This window comes from Narcine bancroftii, chromosome 6, assembly GCF_036971445.1.
Source record: "Narcine bancroftii isolate sNarBan1 chromosome 6, sNarBan1.hap1, whole genome shotgun sequence".
NCBI classification, from domain to species: Eukaryota; Metazoa; Chordata; class Chondrichthyes; order Torpediniformes; family Narcinidae; genus Narcine; species Narcine bancroftii.
Genome location: NC_091474.1, coordinates 78,772,880 through 78,800,462, shown reverse-complemented (window position 1 = coordinate 78,800,462; position 27,583 = coordinate 78,772,880). Strand labels below are relative to the sequence as shown.

Here is a 27,583-nt window from a genome sequence, read left to right as displayed (position 1 = left end):
CCAGAGTTTCTGATGCCAACCCTTGGCCTCTGTGCAAATTGCCAACACAAGCATCCCATTTTGTTTGAGTAAGTTCCTCTTGCTTGGCAGAAGAGGAACTTTCTCAAACAGCAATATGTTGAGGCCAGAAGATAGACCTAAATCATTCTGACCAAATTTAACTCGATCCATTAAGCGCCAAACAATCACAGATTACTTCATTTGACCGGCCTGGAGATTCTAGAATCATATGAGATTCCTCCATCGAGCCTTAATTCACATCTTGGTGTGCTCTGGGATCTTTCACTGCCAATAGGGAGAAAAAATGGGAACCACACAAACTCCATAAGACTTGCTTGGGATCTACCACATTCCCTGGTTCATATTCAAACTTGGAGATGATCTGACAGCAGCTTAAGCACAGACATAGCACCCTAATTCTTTGCTGGTACTGAAGAGGCTAAATAACCTGATGCAAGAATTGTGAACCCAGAGGGAAATGAGACTTCCATTCTCACGACATTTAATTAAACCATCCGGAAACTCAACATGTACAAGATTACCAGTCTGTTGTAAAAAAAAAGGTGAGTTCACCACTATACTGGGGAGAAAATCTCCTGTGACTGCAGACTTGCATCAATCAGGATGAACAAGCCATTTAGTCGATCTAGAGCCTCAAGGTTTAAAAACCCAACAGAACAGTGCATCACCATCAGCAGTGGTTCAAGGAGACAACTCACCATCACATTCTTAAGTCCAGTTAATAATGGACAATAATAACTGCTAGTGGTACCCACATCTCAAAACCTGAACTAATTTATGAAAATTTGGCTCGCTGTAACACTGGACAATGAAGATTTTGCTTCCTGAACATTTTTGGGGATTATTTTATGGATTTTGGGCCGCGAATCATGAAAATCACCGCCACATTTTACTATCACATACTGTCATTAAATATGTTATTTTTGTGATTTCCTGTCACATATTAACTCTACAAGGCAAGCTGTTTTGATCGGTCCATGCACTCAGTTCAGGTGCTATGCACATGTCTTAGGCCTGGGCATGCATGGAAGGTATTTAAGATGTTGTTAAAAATTTTCTTGGGAACTACAGAGCACCAAATTCATCCAGCTGATTGTCAACATGCTTCAAGCATCCAAAACCATGAAGTACAACATGTCATTGAAATTAAAAAAAAAATATATGGAATAATAAAGGAATTTAAAAACTGGGAGATTGTTACGATAATGATAGATTGATGTCCTTTGATCGATGTTTTAAAAAGATCTTTAAAATTTGGAAAAAGGGAAAAAAGAAAATTCATCCTATGCATTCCCATTTCTTCTCTGCTGATGCAGTCAGTGATGAACATGGTGAAAGATTTTACCATGACATTGTGACCACGGAAAAGCGGTATCAGGGCAACTGGAATCCATCAATGCTGATTGACTATTGTTGGACACTGACACAAGAGGCATCAGATGCTGAGTACAAATGAAAATCAGTGACTCCTCACGGTGAGGGCACCGTCCTGTGTGATGTCTCCATGGGCACCCTGTGACCAGTAGTTCCCCAGCTGTGGTGCAGGCAAGACTTCCACCATATCCATGACCTTTCCCACCTTTCCATCAGGTCCACGGTCCATTTGGTGGCAGAACGTTTCATCTGGCATGGGCTTCGTTAGCAGATTGCGGACTGGGCCAGAACCTTCATCTATTGCCAGCTTTACAAGGTACACCAGAGTGCCTGTACAAGATTTCGAACACGTCCGGGAACGGTTCAGCCACATACATGTGGACATCGTCAGATCTTTGCCCGTTTCTCAAGGTAACTGTTACCTTTTCACAGTGGTAGACCGCACCACTCGTTGGCCGGAGGCAATCCCGATGCCAGATGCCTCCACGGACTCCTGCTCCCAAGTGCTTTTGAATGGTTGGGTTGCCCGGTTCAGCGTCACGAACCATCTCACCAGTGATCGGGGCACCCGGTTCACCTCTGCGCTCTGGGCAAAACTCGCCAATAGGCTGGGGATCGAGCTAAATCACACCATGGCCTATCACCCACAGGCCAATGGACTAGTCGAGCGATTGCACCACCACCCCAAGTCAGCACTTATGGCCCATCTCACCGGCCCCAACTGGGTGGATGAACTGCCTTGGATGCTCCTGGGCATCCGCTCAACACCCAAAGAAGATCTGCAGGCGTCATCAGCCAAGCTGGTCTACGGTGCACAGTTAGCTCTACCTGGTGAGTTCGTCAATGCACCTCACAACCCCCAGCAGTCACCGCACGGTCTACTTCCCCACCTCCGGGCCCAGTTGGACTCCTTCACACCCCCACCGCCACCCAGACATGGCACATGGGCCTCTTACGTCCCCAGCTAGCTGTACTCGCAGAATAAGTTTTTGTCACGCAGGGCCCGTCAAAAGCACCTCTACAAAGGCCATACAAAGTCATCCAGTGTTCAGGATCCAGTTTCACACTGGACATTGTAGGTAAGAGGGAACTGTTTACGGTAGACAGGTTAAAGCCACCCCACCTCGACCCCACTGAACCAGTAGTTGTGGCCCAACCCAAGAAGCAAGGCCGCCTGGCAAAAAAGGACATTGGTGCTGGTTCTGGGGGGGGGGGGGGGGGGGCTGTGTGGCGGTACGCCATTAGGCAGGTGAACCGGCCCCGCTTGTCACGCACGCGGCGGGGCAGCCGACCCAAATGGCGCCGTTGGGGGTTTCCTCCCGGCATCGGGCTCAGAAGTCTGCGCTTGGCAACCCACGTGACGCCCTGGTGACGTCGGGGCCCCCCAGCGTGGTTCTCAGCCAGGTCCAGGCTGGGAGCATAAGACCAGCCAGGCAGCCTGCAATAAATCAATTTTTGCTCACTAAGCTCAACCCATCTGGTTGTGAGATCCTTCAGTTAGCAGTGTAGCCGCCGCTACAATTCCTTTATTGTCATATAATAATACAAAACATGTAATATTACATGAATTTGCTGTAAGCCAAAGAATTGCCATTAGTGTCACCCGGTGCCCCTTCGAGTTTAAAAGAAATAAAAGATGTTTATGGTAACAAGTAAGTGCTGGGCACCTTTTGTTTCAGAAACGGACACCTGGCCAATGGAAATGATGTGCTGCTCCAGGGATTGGACAGTGGCTCTAAGCAAATCACACAAGTGAGTCCAACTTAGCTCGAACATGTGGCAACTATCTGCGATTCTGACAATGCTGTCAGCCAGGATGATCGATGAGAGTTGTCTGTTAAGCCATCAACACCTTTGTTCAATGTGAACTGCTGCCTGAATGATGTTTTGTTCTAACTGCTTTTCAAATCCAAGAGAAGCAAAATTGAGAGATCAAAGTAATGGAGTGTTTCAATGCCCAGAAATCCATCTCCTCCTCACTGGCACCTCATAGACCACATCAGCCAATGAAGGGCAGACAATGCCAGAGCTATACCCGCAAGCCCATGTAACAATTGTCACTTGCAGAGCTTGATGCTGCAGCGACCTTGTTAAATCATCTGATATGCTCAGCGCAGCTCCACTTGATGGCAACGTTTGTGAAAAGTGTGTTGACAGAAACTTCACTTTGCTGATCTCTCACCAAATCGACTGTCTGATCAATCTGACAGATGCATTTATAAACTTTCGCCTATTAGTGCAAGTTGGATTCAACTTAAATTTGCATCTGGTGCCAGCAATGAGTTGCTGTTTTGTTGTTGTTGCCTGGTACATTACATCACTTCACATTTCTTGCATCAAGTGATTTCATAGCAAATCCCAGAAGCAAGGGATATCAGAACCAGCACAGTTCTGCTGTACAAGGTAAAAAGAAATCTCCAATGGTCACACTCCAAGCCCAGATTAACAAATTAAAGATCTCTCTGTGGTGTGGGCACAGAAGTTTGCTGCATCTGTGCTCGTAGACTGCACCTACTGACATTTGCAGCTGGTGCCACAATAATGGGTCCACAGTGTCAGCTGCATTTAGATGAATGTGCACAAAAGATTGAAACCACCTTTGGCCTGCTCACTGCAGAGCTTCCGAAACATCCCCTCATCTGAAACTGCGGCTAACACAGAGTGAAAAACACAGAAACACTGGAGGAATTCCAGCCGGTCTCGCAGCAACCAAAGGATACATTACTGATGCTTTGGCCCTGAGCCCTTCTTCAAGGTATGAGTGAAAAGCATGTAGGCATCTGAAATAGAAGGCTGGGGAGTAGGAAAGAAAGGGTAAGGGGAGGAGCACAGACCAACAGGGCGAAAACTGGACATGGCGAGGAAAGGAGGGAATTGATCGAGGGAGGGGTGGCTCTGTGAATGCAGAGCTAAAGGACAGGACACAGAGGGAAAAGGAAAGATTCCTCATCTTATTTTCATACCGACATGTCTGACCATGGACTCATGCACTGTCAGACTGAGACCACATGCAAACTGCATGTTCTGTCTGGCCACCCTCCAACTGGATGGCATTAGTATCAACTTTTGTGATGGCTGTTAGCCCCTGCTCCCACCCATCCCCTTTTCTTTCCTGTCACTGTCTCTTTCTCTCTCCCTTCCCTCTGTCTCCTCTAGATCTACATTCCCAGAGTCACCCCCCCCTCCCTGATTAATTCTCACCTTTACTCTCCTGTCCTATATCCATGTCCAATTATTACCTTTTGTCTGCTAATTAGGAAAGAGTTCTGGATAAACAGGAATGAGAGACCAGCCAGGGGAACACTGGAATAGGGATCTAAATAAACAGACTGACAGGCGGCTTTCTTATGATTCATCAGGTTGATATCAATTCATTAAGAAGAGACCGAAGGCCCTCCCTGCAAAGTGGAATCATGGAACAATAACTTCTCCAGTACTGCTCATTGATTCACATTCAATAATCACCTCAAATTATTGCACGGCCTCATTTCTCTCTTCTCGCTTTTCCCCCAAACTACCTTCATTTACTGATGGCAACGTGGTTAGGGCAATGGTGACTAAGGTATGAATCAGGCTCTTGGCTGTAAAGAGTGAAACACCAAAGTCTGCAGAGACTGTAATTAAAGTAAAAACACAAAGGTGGAGAAACTCAACAGGTCAAACTTGCTATATAAAGTTCACTATTTGACATGCTGAGTTTCTCCAGTATTGTCTTTTTACTGCAATCTATAAGGAGTTTGTACGCTCTCCTTCACCTTTCAAAACCTACGGGGGTTGTAGGTCAATTGGGCGGCAAAGGCTTGTGGTCTGAAAGGGCATATTTCCATGCTGTATGTCTAAATTTAAATTTAAAAAATTCTTGTATGCCTCTGAATACCTGACTTGGTTTAGAGTTAAGACGTGCTTTTAATAGGTGTTGAAGGCATTAGTTAAATGCAAGTTGATGTTGTGGTTGTGTGCCCCACACATGCTAAGAACAGCTGCTGAGTAAAATATTTAACACACAGCAAGTCCAGACCTTGTACTGACACAATGAGAGGACTGCCTGTCAAAGGTGACTCTTCCAGCCATTACATTGCAACTGCTCTGGAGCACTTAGCTAACTGAATTCCATTATTTCAAAAACCCATTCAATAAAAATCACCAACCGGCTTTAACAGTGGTTAGCTGTTATTATTTTGAAGAGATGCTTTGAAAGCTTTTGATCGCTTTCACAATAACCCCAGCTTTTGTTACATGGTGCTTTATTTTGACACAACAAGAGCCATCCTTAAAAATACAGGTTCTGTTACTGGCAGGGATCTCAGACGATCGATCCTGCAGGTACTTAGCACAGTTTGAAACCACCATAGAACTTCACACCATCAGTCTTTGCAGAAACCATGTAATCCTAACAGGCCAGTTGAGGCCATCATTTGAATGGGTTTGGGCTTCAAACTGATCTGAAATGCAAACTATGGATCTGCTACAGAGTTAAGACCGGCGGTGAGAATGCACCTCGAGCAGTTGAACTCTTAACACTGCGTCAACCTCTCATGAAGTTCCCTGTTAATAGCTGCCAGCACACAAGATAATCTGAACGCTTCTCTGGTGGGTGAGCAGGTTGGCAGGGAACTTAAATAAATCTTTATTTCTCTGCGTTTTAATGCAGCTCTGCCGTCAGTTACTGTTAAAATTTAACTATTGTCTGGATACCTCCAAGCAAAGCTACATTCCTTGGCCAAGAAGCAATGCAAACCTTGTCTGATCACAAATCAACCTGAGCAGGTAATAATCTGTGAGTGTAGCTTGTGTACTGTGCTTGTAAAGATAACCTCACCGTTATCGTATTCTGAAAGGATGAACTATTTAAAATAAAAATTACTTCCTTTCCAATGGAAGCTTCTGCTTCAGATTTTTTCCAATTTACTGACACCACATGACATCAAGTACAACCCTGAGATTCTTTTTCTTGCAGCCGAGGCAGAATTACCAATTAATGGCAGTGCAAAAAAAAGCTATGTAAACAAACTGACTGTGCAATACAGAGAGAATTTTAAAAAAATCAATTATGTGCACAAGTGAGAGGCCTTAAATGAGTCCCTGATTGAGTTTGTTGTTGGGGAGTCTGATGGTGGAGGGGGAGCAGCTGTTCCTGAATCTGGTGGTGTGAGTTTTGTGAAACCGATGCCTCTTTCCTGATGGCAGCAGCGAGAATAGACCATGCGCTGGGTGGTGTGGGTCTTTGATGATCGCTGCTGCTCTCTGACGGCAGAGTTCCCTGTAGATGTTCTCGGTGGTGGGGAGGGTTTTGCCTGTGTTGTCCGGGGCTGTGTCCACTACCTTTTGCAGACTTTTATGCAGAGGAGAATTGGTGCCCCCATACTAGGCCATGGTGTAGCTGGTCAGCACACTTACCACCACACCTCTGTAGAAATTTGCCAGGGTTTCTGGTGTGATGCCAAACCTCTGCAAACTCATGAGGAAGTAGAGGGGCTGACGAGCTTTTGTCACAATGTGTGTTGGATGCAGGAAATGTCCTGTGAGATAGTGACCCCCCCCAAGAACTTTAATTTGCTCACCCTCTCCACCTCTGGTCCCCTAATAATCACTGGATTATACACCTCTGGCTTTTGCTCCCTGAAGTCAACAATCAGCTTTTTGCTTTTGATGACATTGAGTGCAAGGTTTCTGCAGTCACTCTGGCACCTTGAATTATATCAGCAACTTTATCAAAACACATGCAAAGGTCCAAAGCCTCAGCTGAATCCTACTAAGCTTTGGCTTGGAAGGGACTGTTTGAACTGTCAATGAGTGATTCACAAGGAAGGATCTACTTTGAAACAAACACAGGGCCAGCAGAAAGAAAGACTGGACAACGAGAGGATGAGAAGCCACTGGCTTGATTTTACCTACCGCACTCATTAGGGAGTCCAGCACGCTGACAGCGAATGCAGTCCCACATGCGAATGGCTGCGTCAGGTACAACTCAGTGTCTGGGTCATCATCGTCATCTTGGTCCAAGAACTGAACATTGGAGTCGTTTACTGGAGGGAGAAAAGAAAAAGACAAGAATTTATCAGGACACACCGGGCGGGTACCAGGGAGGGACAATCGCCAGTGGATTTAAATCACTGAAATCTCAAGAAACTTGGCATCACACTTATTTCATAATTCCATGCATAGTGATAAGCAACTAAAAGATAGTCTTGGCCTTGCAGCCTGAGCTTTGCCTTCAGAGAGTAAATGCAGTGGAAGTGAAGCGATGGTTCTGAAATTCTTTTACCCTTTCGAGGAGAGCTATGGAAAGAACTCAAGTCAGCATGGCAGAGGCTGAAAAGCAAACTGTGAACAACACCACTATGGAAAAAAAAATCTTCAAGGGCAGAGGGTGGGGGGAAACGAGAGATGGCTCTGTGAAAATAATAGCTGTTGAGGGGTTGGGGGGGAGAAATTAGAAGGTCGCAGCCAACCAAGGCAGGTAAACGTCAATTACAACCAGCAAAGAGCATGGCAGTGGATAAATCCCTCGCAGCCAAATGATAAGATGAGCGCTATGGAACAAAGTGAGGCTGTGGAAAGAGAGAAACGGGTTGCTTACCCAACTCAGTTATCATTGGGATGTTGGCTCCAATATTTTTTTCCTGACTGAATGAAACCAAAGGGAGCAATTTGCCAGGTTTAACTGATAATGAATGAGAAATTGGTAAACAGGAGAGTACAAACAAAGAAAGAGAATACAGTTCATAGTTTTATCAGCACCAATGTCGAGCAGAAATTCATCTAATACAGTAAAATCCCTGGTATCCAGCATTTGTGGGGATTGGTGGATGCCGGATAAGTGAATTTTCTGGTTGTTTGAGATTGCATGTTTCATGATTGGCGAAAGTGAGGCACGCCAATTTTAAACTTCTGTATTTTTTTACCTATTTCGCCATTTTTTTTTCCCAGTTGCTTGAGGCTGCTCTTTGCTTGAACTCCGGACAACAGAGACTTTACTCTATTTACAGTTTCTAAACAAAGAGGTTTATTAATTAGCTACAAAAGAGAATGACCTGGTGACTTCCAGCTTGGATGTTTATAAAAGGCCCACTTACATGTTCCCCAGTTATGTTTCTCCCTAATTTTCTCCTTTGAAGGTGGTGGCCTGTGTGGGAGAGTCCCTCGCACAAGAACAGGTAAAGGTTTTCTAGGGGAGCGCAAGGTTAACGTATCCCAGATTAATTCTGCCTTCTCAACGTCAAAACAGTAAAAGTTCTAAAATCTGGACTCCATGGGGATTGGGTTGGTCTAGATCAGGGGTGTCAAACTCAAATTCACCGAGGGCCAAAATTAAAAACTTGGACTAAGTCGAGGGCCGAACTAAATATTTATTGAAAATTTTCAACAACATCTGCATGTTTTCTCTCAACATATGTAATGTTAAACTTTTTCTTATTAAAATAAATGTTTAATAATAGTTTAGGTTAAACTCTTTCCATAAGAAGCATTAACAAATAAGAAATAAAATATTCAATAAATAATATTTCTCTCTAGCCTTTAAGCCAAGGATCGCACGTTGCCGAGAAGCATGCCAGGGAGCGGAGGTCTGCAGGGATCCCTCCCCAGCCCAGCCAGCAAACCCGAGCGGCATCCCCCCCCTGCCCCCTCTCCCTCCTCCACCCCCGCCTCCGCCTGCCGCAACCGCTGCCAACAACCCAAGGAGTCCCCGCTGGTCTCGCCATCTCACCGGGAATACCGTGAGAGCGGTGGAACTCGTCCGCGACCTCCACCCCAGCGGAAAGTCCGATGCCCAGCAGCACCGGGGCCAGAGTTTGACATGTGAGGTCTAGATATTCGGATTTTCAAGATTATCAGGCACTTAAAGTCAAGAGCTGTCAAGAAGTCTGGATTCTCGGGTGGTCTGGATTTTTGGACTTTACTGTACGTGATGACCAGACGGCCCCTGCAGTTGCAAGGCCAGCCTCCCTTTGCCACCACTTGGTCATATCTGCTGAAGAGCAAGATCCTCGGCTGCATGGCTCCTTCCCTTGAGGCATTTCTCTACCCTCCGACCAAACCTCCTGCTCCCCCATATCCTCCCCCCTCCTCAGGAACACAAGACAATACTTCAATGAAAATCACTAGTTGTCCTTGAAAGAAAAACATCAGTGAAGTCATTATTATGAAAATTACCACTGTCACTCAGCTTCTGCCTGGAGAACTCACACATCACATAAGCATAAATAACCCTTGCCCAAAAGTCCAATATTTAATACTAAGGTGCTCACTGGCTTGCACTGCTTAGAGAATACAGATAATACAGATCATTCGGTGTGCACAATTATTCTGGTTTGGTTTAGCGATGCACAGTTGAATGACCATTCAGCAATGGAACAACTGTGGCTTTGTCACCCAAGAGATCAGCCAAGGGAGGGAAGAACGGCATTTTGCCTGGGCCATGTTTGGCCCACGTACCAGGCCAGTAATGAATTTCCTTATCTCAGGTGCCTCCTGGGTGGAATTCAACAAGGGGAAACATGCCAGTCATACTGGTGATTGATCAAATTCTCCCTTAAATGCAGCAACTGGAAAAAATACTTGCCAAGTTTTTTGTTTAATTTGATCAATAAACAGTGGAAAGAACAAAGCAACAGCTTCACCTGTGGTCAAAACAATAGCTTGGAAATTAGAGTAAAATCCAAAACTCTGGATTCCAGAAATCTGGGGCACTTCAGAATCTAGACTTTTCAAAAACTCTCTCGTTTAGTTTTTAAATTTAGTGGGCTTTTGTGTGCGTGCACGTGTAAGCACCACAGATGCACTGCGGCATTTTTCATTTTCTTTAAAACTGCTCGTTTTGATAAATGGAACACGCTGTATTTGCTAATGAATAAACTATCAAAATGGACCTGTTCCTTTCTTCTTCATTACTCCTTAAATTTGAATTTTAAAATTACTGCCCAAGAATCCAGAAAATCCAATCCCCGAGGAGTCCAGATTTTCAGACTTCTACTGTACTTAACAAAACATTAAAGTGTCATAATACTCTTACAGAGTATAGTGTACATGCATATGTATATGCATGTGTGTGTATGTACGTGTGCTTGTGTTTGTATGTACATGTGTGCTTGTGTATGTATATGAGTTGATTATATGTATGTATATTTGTGCATGCATTATGTATGTGTGCATGTGTATGTATGTGTGCGTCTGTGTGTGTATGGTGCATATTCATATGTGTGCAGGTGTATCTATGTGTGCACGTGTGTATGCATAGAAGGTGCTCTGTGATTAGTAAGGGATTACCTAAGTTCTGATGTGAGTGGAAAGAAAAAGGTTGAGAACCATTGTCTTAGAATCAGTGCCCACTGAAGTTCAGCAGCATGGCATGGTGAAAAATACCCAAAGTTTTGTCACTAACTCAATCTCAGACTCTAGTAAAAGACCTGCTTTAAAATTACCAGACACACTGAAGAGACTTCTCTCCATTTATCCCCGACTTTTGGTCAAACATTCAGTTGGATAGTGAGAGGCAAAAGTTCCCCTCTGCCTCCAGGTTATTATAAGAACCTGAGATGTAGGAGCAGAAATAGACTATTCAGCCAATCAAGTCTGCCCCCGCCATTTAATCATGAGCTGATCCATTTTCCCACTCAGCCCCACAGCTGGCCTTCTCCACACAACCTTTGATGCCCTGGTTAATCAAGAACCTATCAATCTCTGCCTTAAATACACCCAATTTAGATACTTCAGTAAAATCATTCACATCAGTAATGGAAAAGTGCTTCCCAAGTGGAGTATCGACGATCTACATGCACCTAGTAGCTTTCCTTCTGAAATAATGTATCGACCACTGTTGGGAGTTAGGCATCTTCAATAAAGAGAGTTTTAGTTATTTGCTTTTGCAAAGAGAAACACCAAATAGCATTCAGATTGAAAGTTTGTCAGCTCTCTACAAGGAGCAGTGAAGCGGTCCCTCCACCTGAAATCCCATTGCCATGATGTAAGATGGGATTGAGTGCAAGACCAGATGTGTTTTGTATCCATTTAAGAACGTAAGAAATAGCAGCAGGAGTCGGCCATCCGGCCTGTCGAGCCTGCTCCACAAATCAATTGGATCTTGGCTGATCTGATGATCAGCTCATCTCCACCGACCTGCTTTTTCCCCATATCCCTTAATATTCTTACTATGTAAGAATCTCTCCAACCTTGTCTCAAATATATTAATTGAGGTTACCTCCACTGCTTCAATGGGCAGCGAATTCCACAGCTTCATCACCCTCGGGGAAAAGCAGTTCCTCCTCAGCTTCTTCTAAATTTACTACCCTGAATCTTGAGGCTGTGCCCCTTAGTTCTCGTCTCCCCCACCAATGGGAACAACTTACCTACCTCTATCTTATCTCTGTCTTTTATAATTTAGTAAGTTTCTATTAGATCCCATCTCATTCTTCTAAATTCCAGCAAATACATTCCCAGACGACTTGATCTCTCCTCGTAGACTAACTTCATCATCTCTGGAATCACCCTAATGAACCTCCTCTGCACCATCTCCAGAACTAGCACATCCTTCCTCAGGTAAAGAGACCAGAATTGTTCGCAGTACTCCAGATGTGGCCTCACCAGTAACTTGTATAATTAAAGCTTAACCTCCCTGCTCTTAAATTTAATCCCACCAGCAATGAAAGCCAACATTCCATTTACCTTCTTGATGGCCTGCTGCATCTGCAAACCAACCTTTCACGATTCATGCACAAGCATTCCCATGCCCTTCTGCACGGAAGCATTCCATTTTAATAATACTCTGATCTTCCATTTTTCTTTCCAAAGTGGACAACCTCACATTTCTCAACATTCTACTCCATCTGCCAGACCTTCGCTCACTCACTTAACCTACCTATCTCTCTCTCCAGACTCTGCACAATTTGCATTTCCCCTCAATTTAGTGTCATCAGCAAACTTAGATAATGGTGCCCTCCTGTCCCCTCTTCCAGATCACAAATGCCTAACATGAACAGATTGCTGCTGTATGTGTAGCTAACATTAAATTGGAACAAAATGATTGAGCTTACATTGCACAGTACAGGCCTTTCAGCCCACAATGTTGTGCCGACCTTTAGACCCTGCCTCCCACATAACCCTCCACTTTAAATTCCTCAATATGCTTGTCCAGTCGTCTCTTGAACTTCACCAATGTGCCTGTCTCTGCCACTGACCCAGATGCATTAGATGCACCAACCACTCTCTGGATTTAAAAAAAAGCCCTCCTCTATCTTCTTTGAACTTCCCACCCATTACCTTAAAGCCATGCCTTCTTGTATTAAGCAGTGGTGCCCTGGGAAGGGGGCAGTGGCTGTCCACTCTGTTCATCTATTATGTCTCCTCTCATCCTGCTCCTCTCTAAAGAGTAAAGCCCGAGCTCCTTTAATCTCTGCTCATAATGCATACTCTCTAAGCCAGGTAGCATCCTGGTATATCTCCTCTGCACCCTTTTCCGAGGCTTCCATGACCTGCCTACAACGAGGTGACCAGAACTGGACACAGTTCTCTAAGTGGTCTAACAAGAGTTTGGTGGACCTGCATCATTACCTCGCAGCTCTTATACCCAATCCCTCGACTGATGAAAGCTAACACCACGTAAGCTTTCTTCACCACCCTGTCTATCTGAGAGGCAACTGTGGCCATGGACCTCCAGAATTCTGATCTTCCACACTGCCTAGAATCATGCCATTAATGATGTACTCTGGTTATTGGTTTGATAGAGAAGCAATATGCAAGGCAATGGGATCCCTACTCTCCGGGCCATCTGTGTTGCAAAGACAAAGAACAATATACCAACTGGAATGAAAAATTAATCGTTGACGGACATATTGTCAGCTCCAGCCAATCCAATAGGCAGTGCAGTTGAAATCTTATTTTAATTAAACCATTACAAAAAGGGTCACTATTAATTCTCCCTGTTAAATAAAGTTTAAATTTTGGTTAGAAAGAGATATTGCTCTAAGGCACTGGCATACAGTATTTCATGCTCCCCGTCAAACTGATCGAGACACAAATTAATTAAGATGTTTAGTTAAAACTTGGTTTATAAGCATTAACAGCTCAGGGCAACTCCATGCTTCATGTGAATCTAAATTCAGATTTTTAAAAATGTAGTGAAATATGCCTGTTAGAATCTGGTGCCCCTGGGATTTTGGCAGCCCAGAGGCTTGGCTCTGGAACAGATAAACATTTCACTCCTGTTCTTCTGAGAAGTTTTTGTTTATTCTCTTCCAACAAGTCAGGAGGACAACCTGTTTCTTTGGGGAGCAGTGGGATAAAGTGACAGAGAGAATGGATCTCATGGACTGTGGAACCGAATGCAAATAAATGATCCTGTTAAAGGCAGTAAAGTCATTCACAAACATGAGGCAGCAGCAAGTTCTTTATATTTTATGTTGAAAAGTGAACCTCACCTTTGCTTGAGGGTTCACCATACCATGAAGCAAAACAGATTAGTGACTCTTTTACATGGTCTGTTAGCAAAGGAATAACATTCTATATCAAAACGGCTTGATATGGTACTAAGGTCACACAGTAGAACAACAGCCCACTGAGCCCGGGCAAGACCATCAAGCACCCAGCCTCACTCATCCCAATTTATTCCTCCCACCTTCTCATGATACTTCTCACCCACGAGGGGCAATTATCCCAACAGCCTGCAGCACTGCTCCTCCAGAAGGAGGGAGGGAATTGGAGCACGCAGAAGAGGTCCGCGTAGTCACAGGGAGAATGTGCCAACTCTACACGGAGGTCAGGACAGAACGCAGATCATCAATACTGCGGAGTAGCAACTCTAACGTCCATGCCTCCGACTCCAACGCGATAACCCCACTCACGTTGCTCACCCACTGCACTTACAAAAGCTCTGAAGCTCTATGACCATATTCTCATTGAGATCTCTCTGCCTGTCTCCCTGCCTAGTACACCTTCTGTTAAGTCAAGCCTATTATCATCTGATTCCACATGTCTTTGGCTTGGCTTCGCGGACGAAGATTTATGGAGGGGGTAAAAAAGTCCACGTCAGCTGCAGGCTCGTTTGTGGCTGACCAGTCCGATGCGGGACAGGCAGACACGATTGCAGCGGTTGCAAGGGAAAATTGGTTGGTTGGGGTTGGGTGTTGGGTTTTTCCTCCTTTGCCTTTTGTCAGTGAGGTGGGCTCTGCGGTCTTCTTCAAAGGAGGCTGCTGCCCGCCAAACTGTGAGGCGCCAAGATGCACGGTTTGAGGCGTTATCAGCCCACTGGCGGTGGTCAATGTGGCAGGCACCAAGAGATTTCTTTAGGCAGTCCTTGTACCTTTTCTTTGGTGCACCTCTGTCACGGTGGCCAGTGGAGAGCTCGCCATATAATACGATCTTGGGAAGGCGATGGTCCTCCATTCTGGAGACGTGACCCATCCAGCGCAGCTGGATCTTCAGCAGCGTGGACTCGATGCTGTCGACCTCTGCCATCTCGAGTACCTCGACGTTAGGGGTGTGAGCGCTCCAATGGATGTTGAGGATGGAGCGGAGACAACGCTGGTGGAAGCGTTCTAGGAGCCGTAGGTGGTGCCGGTAGAGGACCCATGATTCGGAGCCGAACAGGAGTGTGGGTATGACAACGGCTCTGTATACGCTTATCTTTGTGAGGTTTTTCAGTTGGTTGTTTTTCCAGACTCTTTTGTGTAGTCTTCCAAAGGCGCTATTTGCCTTGGCGAGTCTGTTGTCTATCTCATTGTCGATCCTTGCATCTGATGAAATGTCTATCTCATTGTCGATCCTTGCATCTGATGAAATGGCTGCACCATTTCATCAGATTCCACATGTACAACCCAACAAAACCGCGTCCTCCTGTCCTCAGTGCAAAATACACAGACGCACAACCAGACACACAATGCATAGATACAAATAAATAATTAATTGCTTTTGTAAATGTGAGAGTATCAAATGGTTCATTGAGCAGTTCCTTTGGTCGTTCACCATTCTCACTGCCCATGGGAAGAAGCTGTTCCTCAGCCCGGTGGCGCTGGCTCCCCAACGGGAGTAGCTGAAAGACATGGGTGGAAGGGGCCCTCAACGATTTTGCACGCCCTCTTTTAATCTCCTGTAAATTTCCCTCCAATCCATTTCTCTGTAGCACAAGGTGATGCAGTCAGCCAGGATGGTCTCAATAGAGTTCCTGTAGAAGGTTGACATCCTATACCCCCTCACCTCTGGGCCACTCTCTCAGGTTCTTGCACCCTTCATAGACATAATATCTATTCTTGATAAAGGTGCAGACCTGAAATGTTCACCAATCATTTGTAGCCAGGGATACAGAATGACATGCTGAGTTCTTAAGAATTCTTTGTCTGCTTGGGATCCCAGCATCTCTAAGATAACTTGTAGGTTTGATGCCACTAAATCGAGGGATTATTGAACTTTAACAGTGCAATTATTTTAAAGCAGGAGCTGAATTTCATGTCCCAAAGCCATCAGCCTTTTGGTAAGTTTTTACCCATTTGAAATGCCTCAGGTTGGATCCAATATATCTGCACAGAAGGGAAGGTTTATTGAGAGGGCGTGAATTTGATCAAAACGAGCTGTACTTGGATTAATGAGAAATTCAGTTTGTTTCAGCATTTGGCTTCTTCTGTCCTGTCGATTGTCTCTGGGTGGTGTTTGTGTTTATGTCGGTATCCACGGGGAGATGGATCAATTCCTGACTTAGCAATGACACAGAATAAAGTATGTTCAGGTGAAGGAAAAAGGTGCATGGTTTGTCAGTCACACAACGTCTCAAAGTAGCACCAAAGAGTTTTCATATTTGTAAATTCTCAATTCAGATATATAAAACCACTTCACTGCTAGAGTAAACTCATCAGAAACATGAAGCTTTTGAATAAATCATGTTTTTAGGTTACAATAAAAATAAACTTCACTTTTAATTTGTGCTTGGATCACAAAATCGTCATAGGACAAATGAAGACGGCTCTTTTATTTTCTAAATGCTGGTTACATGCCAGTTAAGACAAGCAATCATTAAACCTAATTATGAAAATCCAGGGGTCAGAACTAATTATCCAAATGCAAATCTCAGCCTGACAGATGGGGAATTTAAACTTGGCATAATGATCTGGAATCTTGACAAAACTAGTCTTAGTGATGGAGCCTACTGGATTGGCACAAATACCCATCTGGTTTTGAAGACATCCTTCATCTGTTTGGCCTGTATGCGAGTCCAGGCCATGCCTACGTGTTTCCCGGAATGGCCCAGCACAAACCACTTGGTTCCATCAAGAAAGCTCAACACAAACTTCTCCAGGGCAACTTGTGATGGTCAATACATTCATCTGTAACCAATGGCAGTGGAGGATCACTGGGATCTTCCCCCTTCCCTCCCCCACCCCCCACCCCCCCCAAAATCAACATGATCTATCGGGATTGTTGTCTGACGAGAGCGCACAAAATCGTTGAGGATTCTTTCCACTCCGCACACAACATCTTTCAGCTGCTCCCTGCTTCCGTTGGGGAAGAGATCCAGGATTATCAGAGCCAACACCACCAGGCTGAGGAACAGCTTCTTCCCACAGGCAGTGAGAATGCTGAACGACCAAAGGAACTGCTCACACTAACCATCCGAGACTCCAACATTCACAAAACAATGTTTATTTATTTATTTGTATTTATGAATACTTGTCCTGTGTATGTATTGTATGCCTGTTATGTATCTGCAAGTTTTGCACTGAGGACCGGAGAACACTGTTTTGTTGGGTTGTACATGTGCAATTGAATGATAATAAACTTGAACTTGAATACAACAGATATCAAAGGGTTATCGATAGGTTATAGTTAGAGAGAAGACACTTAATTTGATGTCTCTGGGATGTTTTGGTTAAATTCCAAGGTGGATTATGCTTTGACTTGCAGGATTGGTGTTTAAAGGAATGTGACAACACCACTTAGAATTATCTTCGTCATACCTTGAAGGGCTCAGGCCTGAAACGTTAGTAATATATCTTTACCTCCTATGGACACTGCCAGACTGACTGAGTTCCTCTAGCATTTCTGGGTTTTTTTTAATGCAAGCATCTGCAGACTTTTGTGTTTCACTTCTCAGAACTATCTTCTGTGGTTGAAGCGAACAGTTATGAATAGAATGGGATGTGACCTGACCAGTGTTTTGTTACAGGTGTGGCACATAGGCCAACATTTGTCTTGTCCAAAACCTGTTCAGTAAATCCGATCAACATTAGGGCATTGATAGCAGTGGCAAACCATGCTCTCCGTGACAAGAGACCTGTTTGTCAGTGACGTGAAGATCGAGTTCTCCTGCCACAGGGTGTTTGGACCACATCCTGTAAGTGATGGATGCAAGACGCCAGGTCCCATCATGGTGGCCAACATGGTTCCACAGAAGCTACAGTGTGGCCAACAGCATGCTCCAGGCCTCTGTGCCTTTGTACTGCAGCTGAGAATTGTGGAACATGCTGGAGGTCTGATTCCATGTTCCATCAGCCACGAAGGGTTGGCTTTGGGAATAATTTATATTCAGATCCCAGCTTTAGGCCAGCTATGGCAGGTGCATCATGTATGGCCCCATTCTTTTCATCAGTCTTTCGTAAGATTTTTTTCCTGGTTTGTTTGATGCATAACTAGAGCAGACAAATAGCAAGGCATCTAGAACAAATAGATCCATCAGACAGATGCCGCATGGATTCAGCAAAGGTATGTCCTGTTTGACAAATTTACTGGAGTAGTTCGAGGATGTTAATGAGCGGGGTAGCAAGAGGGGAGCAGATGAACATTATTTTCCAGATGGCGTTCAATAAGGTGCCGCATAACAGGATGCATAGAATTGGGGGCAACGTATTAGCATGGGTAGATGATTGGTTTTCCAATAGAAAGCAAAGAGCTGGGTTCATGGCTTTTTCTGGATGGTATGTAGTGGTGAGCGTTGTGGTGCAGGGGTCGGTGCTGGGTCCACAACTGTTCATGATATACATTAACGATCTGGAAGATGAGACAGAAAGTGTAGGGGATTTATGTTTGCTGATGACACTAACTTGAGTGGAAAACCAAATTATGCAGAGGAAATGGTGAGTCTGCAGAGAGATATAGATAGGTTAAGTGAGTGGGCAAAGGTCCGGCAGATGGAGTTCAATGTTGGTAAATGTGAGGTTATCCACTTTGCAAGGAAAAATGGAAGATCAGAATATTATTTAAATGGCAAGTGATTGCAGTGTGCTGCCAAGCAGAAGGACTTGGGAGGGCTTGTGCATGAATTGCAATAGGTTGGTTTTGTAGGGCAGCAGGCTAACAAGAAGGCAAATGGAATGTTTCCCTTCATTGTGAGAGGGCTTGAATTTCGGAGCAGGGAGGTTCTGCTGCAACAGTGCAAGGCATTGGTGAGGCCTTAACTGGAGTACTGCTTGCAGATTTGGTCTCCTTACTTAAGAGGAAGGATGTACAGTACTAGCTTTGGAGGCAGGGCAGTGGAGTTTCATCCAGTTGATTCCAGAGATGAGGAGATTCGTCTATAAGGAAAGGTTGAGTTGTCTGCGATCGTATTCAATGGAATTTAGACGAATAAGAGGGGATCTTATCGACACAATATTAAATTATGAAAGGCATAGATTAGATAGAGGGAGGATAGGGGAGATCAGAACCAGGGGACAGAGCCTCAAGATTCAGGGGAATAGATTTAGAATGGAGATGAGGAGGAACTGCTTTTCCTAGAGGGTGGGGAATATGTGGAATTTGCTGCCCATTGAAACAGTGGACGCTGCCTCAATAAATATATTTAAGACAAGGTTGGATAGATTTTTACGTAGTAAGGGAATTAAGGGATATGAGCCTATCATCATATCAGCCATGATCTCATTCAAAGGTGGAGCAGGCTTGACGGGCCTGTTTCTTTTATGTTTTTATGATGGACTCCAGCAACTTCCTGCTTTCAGAATTCAATTGTAATGTTTTAATGGTTCCATTTCTAGGTTAAATTTCAAGTCAGGGTGGACCCTGGCAGCAATGAAACATTAAAGATGTAAACAGAAAGTTAACTTGCATCTTTTCTGCCATGTCTTTAAAATAAATTCCTCTCTTCACATAACACAGAAATCATTTGGTCATTTTCTGTCCACTGCCTGTCTGGGTTGCCTTGACATTCCATTGGGTGCTCACATGCCACCAACTAAGTCAGGGGTGATGCATCAACTCAGAACATTACCCCAGGTTCCCATCCTTCAATACAATGAGTCACAAGGTGATAGTTGACTTCAAGTCTCTATTAAGAACACCAGTGTGCATACACATAAATGAGAAAAAGGATTATTGCAATGACTGCAGCTTACACACAACATGTTTAACGTATCCTAAACATTTATCAGTAACTAATTACAATTACCTCCTGGTGAACTTGCAGTAATCATGTCATGGTATTAACCTCTGGTGCAAATAATTCACAGCGTGAAACTTTGAGATGTTGCGTTAAGAGAAAGCATTTTATAAATGTGTATCTTATTAGTGCAGAAACAAATTTAGGTGCACTAACACAGAACTCAGAAACAACAAGGGAATAATGGCAGAACTGCAGGGTTTTCATTTGATAACCCTAGGATTTTAACAAAGTTTATATGAAAATAAATAGATTAACACTGATCTTCAGGAGGTTAAATACACTAAATAAGGCTTCCAAGAACAGAGAAGAACTGGAACTTCCTGCAGAGCATGGCAGTAGGAGACAGCTTAGTACCTTTAGCTACTCCCACCTTCCATATTCCAAAGGCCTATTTATTTACTTGGGGGGGAGCAGAGGGTTGTGGTGGGAGTAAAGGTCACCTTACTCACCAATTATATGGTGACGGACACATCACACACTCAACTTTTCCTCAGGAGATCATTGCATTCAGTCACTGATCAATGTCTGGGATAAGTTAATGATGATGTATGGTTGTTGGTGGGACCAAAAGCTGTTTTATTCAACAGTAATGCAAAGTCATAGGGCCATTCTTTCATTTGGGGATAACAGTGGTCAGTTACTGATTGGCCCATCGATTCTGCTCCACCATACTTATCAGGAACGGATTCATCTCCCCATTTAGCCCCTCTCCCCGTAACCCTTGATCCCCTGACTAATCAAATACCTGTCAATCTCTGCCTTAAATACATCCAAAGACCTCGCTTTCGTAGCTGCCTGAGGCAACAAGTTCCACAGACTCATGACCCTCTGACTAAAGAAATTTTTCAACATCCATTTTAAATTGACACCCTCTTGTTCGAGAACCCTCTAACGTGGGAAACATCCTTGCCACTCTGGCCAGACCTTGCATCATTGGAAATGCATCTATGAGTGCCCTCCTCATCCTCCTGAACTCCAACGTGAACAGTCCAAGAGATGACAATAATTCCTCATATGCTAACTCTTTCTATTCTATAAGTCTATTCTGAACACTCTCCAATGCCAGCACGGCTTTTCTCAATAAGATGCCCAAAGCTGTACATTGTACTCCAAGGGAGATCTCACCAGTGCTTTATAGAGTCTCGGCATTACATCCCTGCTTTTGTATGTTATTCCTCCACCAACTCAACCTGGAGGTTAACCTTTAGGGCACCCTGCACAATTTACAGAAGATTACTTCAATATTGGCTGTTTCAAGACCCTTAGCAAAGGGGAGGAATATAGATCACTATAGAATAGTACAGGCCCTTTGGCCCTCAAATGTTGTGCCAACTCATATATTCCTTAAAAAATAGTACTAAACCCTCCCTATTCTGAAACCCTCTATTTTTCTTCCATCCATGTGGCTGTCTAAGAGTCTCTTAAATGCCCCTAATGTTTCAGCCTCCATCACCATCCCTAGCAACTCTCTGCATAAAAAAAGCTTACCCCCAAACTTCCCTCCCTTCACTTTGTACATATGTCCTCTGGTGTTTGCTATTCCTGCCCTTGGAAACAGGTACTGGCTGTCCATCCTATCCATGCCTCTCATAATCTTGTAGACCTCTATCAAGTCTCCTCTCATCCAAAGAGAAAAGTCTCAGCTCTGTTAACTTTGCCTCATAAGGCTTGTTTTCCAATCCAGAGATCATCTCGGTGAATCTCCTCTGCACCCTCTCCATAGCTTCCACATCCTTCCTATAATGAGACTATTTTACCAGAACTGAACACAATATTCCTAGTGCGGTCTTAGAAGAGACCTGTCTGTCTGGAAGACTTGATTAAAGACAGAAGGTAGGGTGTGGCAAGATGGCGTAAGGAACAGACGTGCCTTCCAGTCCTCTCCTGACTCTAACTTATTGTTTTGTCTTTAAGTGCCCGTTAAAACTTTTTAAAAAAGTTTATAAATAGTATGAGGTGTTGAATTAATACCTAATGGTACATTTGTTAAAAAAAAGTAAAAGGAAACATCAACAGATTGTTAAAAAATTATATTTTCCGAAATTATCTGAGCCTGCTTGTTTACAAAAAGCCACGACTCAGCTTGAAATGGATCCTGGAAAACAAGCGAAGAATTCGGCCTTGGAGCTCCGTTCTGATTCCGTAAGTCTTTCTGAAGGTCGTTTTCAGCTGCCTTTAGAACAAAGGGCTGGCCGGATGCCAGTATTTCAAACAACGTCTACTGAGACTTTGACTGCTGAATTAGCTGGGGCGCCACCAGCTGGAGGGTTAAAGAGTTGTTATTTGACTGCTATACCACCAGTTACAACAGCTCTTCCAGATACTGACGTAACAAAGCTTTTAAAGGAGGTTTGGATCAAAGATAACCCTGATCATCAGCCTCCTGACACTTCTGGGGGGTCTGTGGCAGGGGCTCTTACACGGAGTCAAACTGCAAGAAAAGCTACTAAATTAAAAATCTGATTCCACAAGAACAGCAGGATCCCACCATGTCTGGATCTACTGATGTTGATATACTTTTCAAGAGTCTTGAACATATTTTCTTCAATGATGCATTTAGGTGATTCTATGAATAATCTTATTTCTAAGATTAATGCATTGGTGGATGTCAATACTCAACAGATGGCTGATTATGGAGCTTTTAAAGTTGAAACTATTGAAAGACTTGAGATGTGTGATCAAGGATTATCAGATGTACAAGATCAATTGCAAGATGTGAATAAAACAATTGAAACAGGTTCAGAATAAAAATTTAGCAAAAAAGGTTGATTATTTGGAGAACCAATCCAGACGGAATAATGTGAAAATTGTCGGCTTGCCAGAAGGCATAGAAGGGCCAGATCCAAGAAAATTTTTCACTGAATGGATTCCACAAGTGTTGGGACAAGATAAGTTTTCTGAAGGTTTAATATTGGAACGGGCTCATAGAGCTTTGAGAAGGAGACCTTTTTCAGGACAGAATCCAAGACCTGTTCTGGTTCGCTGTTTAAATTACTGTGATAGAGAGACTATTTTATGTATGGCTATTAGAAATGCACAGCAAAACAAATCTCCTTTGATGGTTCAGAGTAATCGTGTTTTCTTCTATCCGGATTTGAGTCAGGAAATTATGTTTCAATGACGTGAATTTAATTCTGTGAAAGAATTATTGTGGAAAAAAGGATATAAGGCAACATTTAGATACCCTGCGGTACTGAAGATTTTTCAGGATGGATATCAACCAAAGTTCTTTGATAATCCTAAAGAAGCTATGGATTTTGCTCATTCTTTACCAATTACGCAATTCCAGGAATGACGTAGTCCTCCACGGTCTCCAAAGAGGGCAGAGCTGCAAGAAGAGAATTTGATTTCTGGAAGAAATGGAAGAAACGGTGGTCGCAATGGCAAAGGAAACTCATTTAATAGAAAAGGAACATTTGAAACTCAAACGTGAATGGGTTGGGCACATTTTTTATTCTTCGTTTAATTCTAAGGCAAAAGGTGTGGCAATTTTGGTACATAAGAATCTACCATTTTAGTTACAGAGTGAAGAGAAAAATGGTGGAAGATTATTAAAATTAAATTGTACAATCTTTAATAAGGCATGGACTTTGCTTGCTGTGAAAGAACGGTTGTGGAAAAAAAGACATAGGGCAACATTCAGGTATTCTGCGGTACTGAAGATTTTTTAGGATGGAAATTAGCCAAAATTCTTTGACAATCCTAAAGAGGTTATGGACTTTGCTCAGTCTCTACCAATCATGCAGTTTCAGGAATGATGTAGTCCTTCAAGTTCTCCAAAGAGAGTAGAGATGTAAGGTGGGATCCAGATTTTTAAAAGAAATGGAAGCAATGGTGATCGAAGTGGTAACGTTGATTTAAAAAAAATAAACCTTATCTTTTTTTTTGAAAAGAGTTTAAATAGTTTAAATAATGATGGTAGTTTAATGAAATGGGAGTTGGGAGAGGGAACTGGGTGGGCACTAGTTTCCAGAAGTTATCAGCTACCTGTGAGTTATCTCACACCCAATATTTTGGGGGAGTTACCGCTTTGGGTGGTTTAAACAGGAGGAGGTAGTTGTGACCTCCGACCTGTTTTTTTTTCTTTCTAATTTTTGGGTTAAGTGAAGGATTTTTTTATTTTTTTTTAAATAAATAATTTTTTTAACTCTTTTTGTTTTCTGATTGTAATTGAGAGGGAATTAGGAGGGTTTTTTTCTCTCCTTTTTTTCTTTTTTTTTGGGGAGGGGGTTTCTATTTTTTCTCTCTTTTTTAAGAGGATGATGTCACAGAAGATAATAAGTCAAAAATTGAGGATGTTGAATTAGATGAAGAGGAAGATGAGGGGAAAGGTGATAAGAAGAGAAAGAAGAAAATTAAGTACAAATACATTGAGGGAGAAGAGTTTAATAAAATTAAGTTAATTTCGATAGAGAATTTTGAAGATGTTATAAATGAAGAATATGGAGAATTTTATAAGAGTTTGAACTTTTTTTTCTTTTCTTTTCTTTTTTTTAATATAAGGGGAGGGGAAGGGAATAAAAAGTTTATCTGATTTTCTAAGGGATGTTTTTGTTCTCTCGTTGAATTATAAAGGAAACTTGGTATTAATGTAAATTTTGTATTTACGTATTATTAATTATGATTTTTTGTATAACAGATATGTGGTTGATATATGATTTTAATATTTGAATTTAGTTTTAAAGTGGATTTCATTTGTTAAATACATGTATTATGTTTGATTTAAATATATGTTTAAGGGTATTATTTTAGTATTGATATTTTTTTGTTGTTAGTAATTTTTTGTTGTTGTTAAGTTTTATCTTTTTTTGTAAGTGGGGTTTTTTTATTTTATTTACATCATTGTTAATTAATTCTTCACTCTTTATTTTGGGGGGGAGGGTTGGACTAATTTTAAATTAGATGATTAATGTTGTGTTATAATTATTGGGGGGTTAATTTGTGTAGTTTAATGATGTAGTATTCTAATTTTTATTATCTTATTTTTTATTATTTCTTTAAATGTAATTTTTATTTTATTCATGTCATAAAATTTTAAATAAAGTTTAAAAAAAAAGACCGAAGGTAGAACCAATCAGACTTTGAGAAAATGCTGATCATGTAGGCTGCAGGGATATATGCTGATGGACACACGGAGGCTTGGTGTAGCTAACGTGAGGGCACTGTGGGAAGGACCACAGTCTAGATTCTTCTGTTACTCGGCATTAAGGGGCTGAGAGTGAGGGGAAGTCCCTCAAACAACAGAGGGGGAGAAGCAAAAGGATGTTACAGTAATGGTAACAATGTAAGTTATGGAAATGTATGGATATGAAATTAGGGTTGGGTAAAGACTCCGCACAGTTTTCCTATTGTAGATAAAGTTTATTTTTAGAAAAAAATACTAATCACATAATGTGAAGACCGTGTAATAGTTGAATTTTGGGGACCAATTTTTCGGGTCATTTTGGGGGGGGGGGTCGACTTATGCGGTTACTACTTTTCACCGTGGTAAGGTGTTCAAGGTGTCGGAAGCTCGGGTGGCTGCGACTGGCTGGCAAGTCTGTGTTCGGGGCATCGGGAGCTCGGATGATCAGTCGGCCGAAGTGAGGGTTCGCGGTCGGGGTGTCAGGAGCTTGGATGGGCAGGCGGTCGGAGTCAAAAAGAGAGGGGTTGACCTTTGCAAGGTCAACTATTAAACGAGTATATACGGTATCTTTCTACCTGCTAACAGGGAAGAGCTGAATTATTATTATCAATAATAATTTGCTTGCTCCTTTCTGTTTGCACAGTCTTTTGCTTGGCTCTTGGCCCTCCTGAATGCTGATCATTTGGGAGCACGTAATGGATCATGGAATCTAGGCTTAATACCAAGAGATCTGTTGCCTTCATCCTTGGGCCACATTTGACTCCACATAGGTCACATTAAAAGGTCAGGCTCATTTATGGAACTACATCAAGAAATGATTTGTAACAATTTCAAATCAAGTTTACAGTCATCTGATTGCACAAGTACAACCCGACTAAACAGTGTTCTTCGGTGTTCGGTGCCAAACATGCAGACATAACGCACATATAATACATATACAAGACAACTCTTCATACATACAAATAAATAAATAAATATGGTTTTGTGAATATGAGAGCCTCAGAGGTGATACAATATAACTGGATACACAGGCTATACATTACACCTCAAAAGTTAAATAAATGGGACCCAACAGTATCTGACAGATGTTTTCGTTGTAAAAAAGAAATGGGAACAACAATTCATGCAATCTGGACGTGTGAGAAAGTGAAAAAATTTTGGGAAGATCTAAACCAGATATTAAATAAAATCACAAAAAGCAATATACCAAAAAACCCAGAGATCTTCCTCCTAAGTAACATAAAAAACAAAGAATTTGGACTTGATTTGGATGGTGCACAAAAAAGATTTATTAGGATAGCCCTAGCTGTAGCAAAAAAATGTATTATGTCAGCCTGGAAATTAGAATATAACTTGAGAATACAACAATGGTATATAGAAATGAATAAATGTATTCCATTAGAAAAAAATAACATATAATTTAAGAAATAATATTACAATATTTGAACAAATACGGGAGCCATACATGAAACACAATAGAGAAAACCTACCGGGGACATCTACCACCTAAAATGACAGAAGGAGAAGAGAATGAAAAGAATTGACTCAGTGGAACTTCTTGTTTATTTTTATTGAGTGACAACATTGTTTGACGGGTTTAATGTATCTTAGATTCTGAACTTTAAATGAATGGGAGGGGAGGTAGGGAGGGTGGGATGGGAGGGGGGGGAGAAAACGACACTGTATATATTTGAAAAGAAAAATGTATGTATCTTGATCAATGTGGTTTATAGTGTGAAAAATAAAAAAAATTTATAAAAAGCCTCGGAGGGTGAGTGTGATCAGTTCCTTTGTTGCTGAGTGTGGGGTGGAAGGGGTCCTCAATGATTTTGCGTGCCCTCTTCAGTCAGCGATCCTGGTAGATAACGTCATTGGGGTGGGGGGTAGGGAATCTCCAGTGATCTTACCTGCAACTCTTATGGTCCTGTAGATTGACCTCAGATTCATTTTATTGCAGCAACCATATCACATTGTGATGCAGCCAGCTAGGATGCTCTTGATGGAGCTTCTGTAGAAGGTGGACATGATGTCACCAGTAGCCTTGCCCGCTTCAGTTTTCTCAGAAAGTGCAGCCACTGCTGCTCCTTCCTGAGAAATGAGGAGATATTGTGTGTCCACGATAGGTTTCTAGTTAAGTGAACTCTTAGGAATTTGTTGCTTTCTACTCTCTCCACTCCAGAGTTATTGATGTGTAGTGGAGGGTGGTCATTCTGAAGTCCACAATCATCTCATTGGTCTTGCCCACATTGAGACTCATTTTGCATGTAACTTCAATAAAGCAGCAACTTTGCAAACCCACTCATCAATCTCTGCATTGCATCAGTGATTGTAAAACTGTAGCGACCAACTGGGGCTGCCAATTGGCCAATCATTGCAATAGATACCAGAAGAATATTCCCATCAATCCCATTCCTCCTCACGCAGAAAATTCTCTCCCCCAAATCCTTTTTGAAAGCATGGATCAAATCTGCAATGAATACAAACCAGATCTTTCAGCCCATCTGTTCATGCTGACCATATGAATTAGTCCCATTTGCCTACCCATCTCCTTCTGAACCTTTCCTCTCTAAACACCCATCTAAATATGTTTGGTAGGTCACCCAAGACACTGGAAAATTTCTACAGGTGAACTGTGGAGCGCATTCTGATTGGTTGCATCACTGTCTGGTATGGAGATACCGATGCACAGGACAAGAAAATAACTAACT

General features: G+C 42.6%; 1 protein-coding gene across 5 annotated transcripts in view; it reads right to left on the bottom strand.

The window, feature by feature from the left end:
* kcnma1a (potassium large conductance calcium-activated channel, subfamily M, alpha member 1a) overlaps positions 1-27,583 on the bottom strand; it is a 743,259-nt gene that overhangs the window by 35,831 nt on the left and 679,845 nt on the right. For 3 of the 5 annotated variants that reach the window (XM_069885464.1, XM_069885462.1, XM_069885461.1), the window contains exons 24-25: positions 7,976-8,059; positions 7,291-7,421 (exon numbers count right to left, since the gene is read on the bottom strand). In XM_069885464.1, the coding sequence (XP_069741565.1) occupies positions 7,291-7,421; positions 7,976-8,059 (215 nt within the window). The remainder of the gene's footprint in view (positions 1-7,290; positions 7,422-7,975; positions 8,060-27,583) is intronic. The other 2 variants (XM_069885465.1, XM_069885463.1) reach the window with 1 other exon arrangement.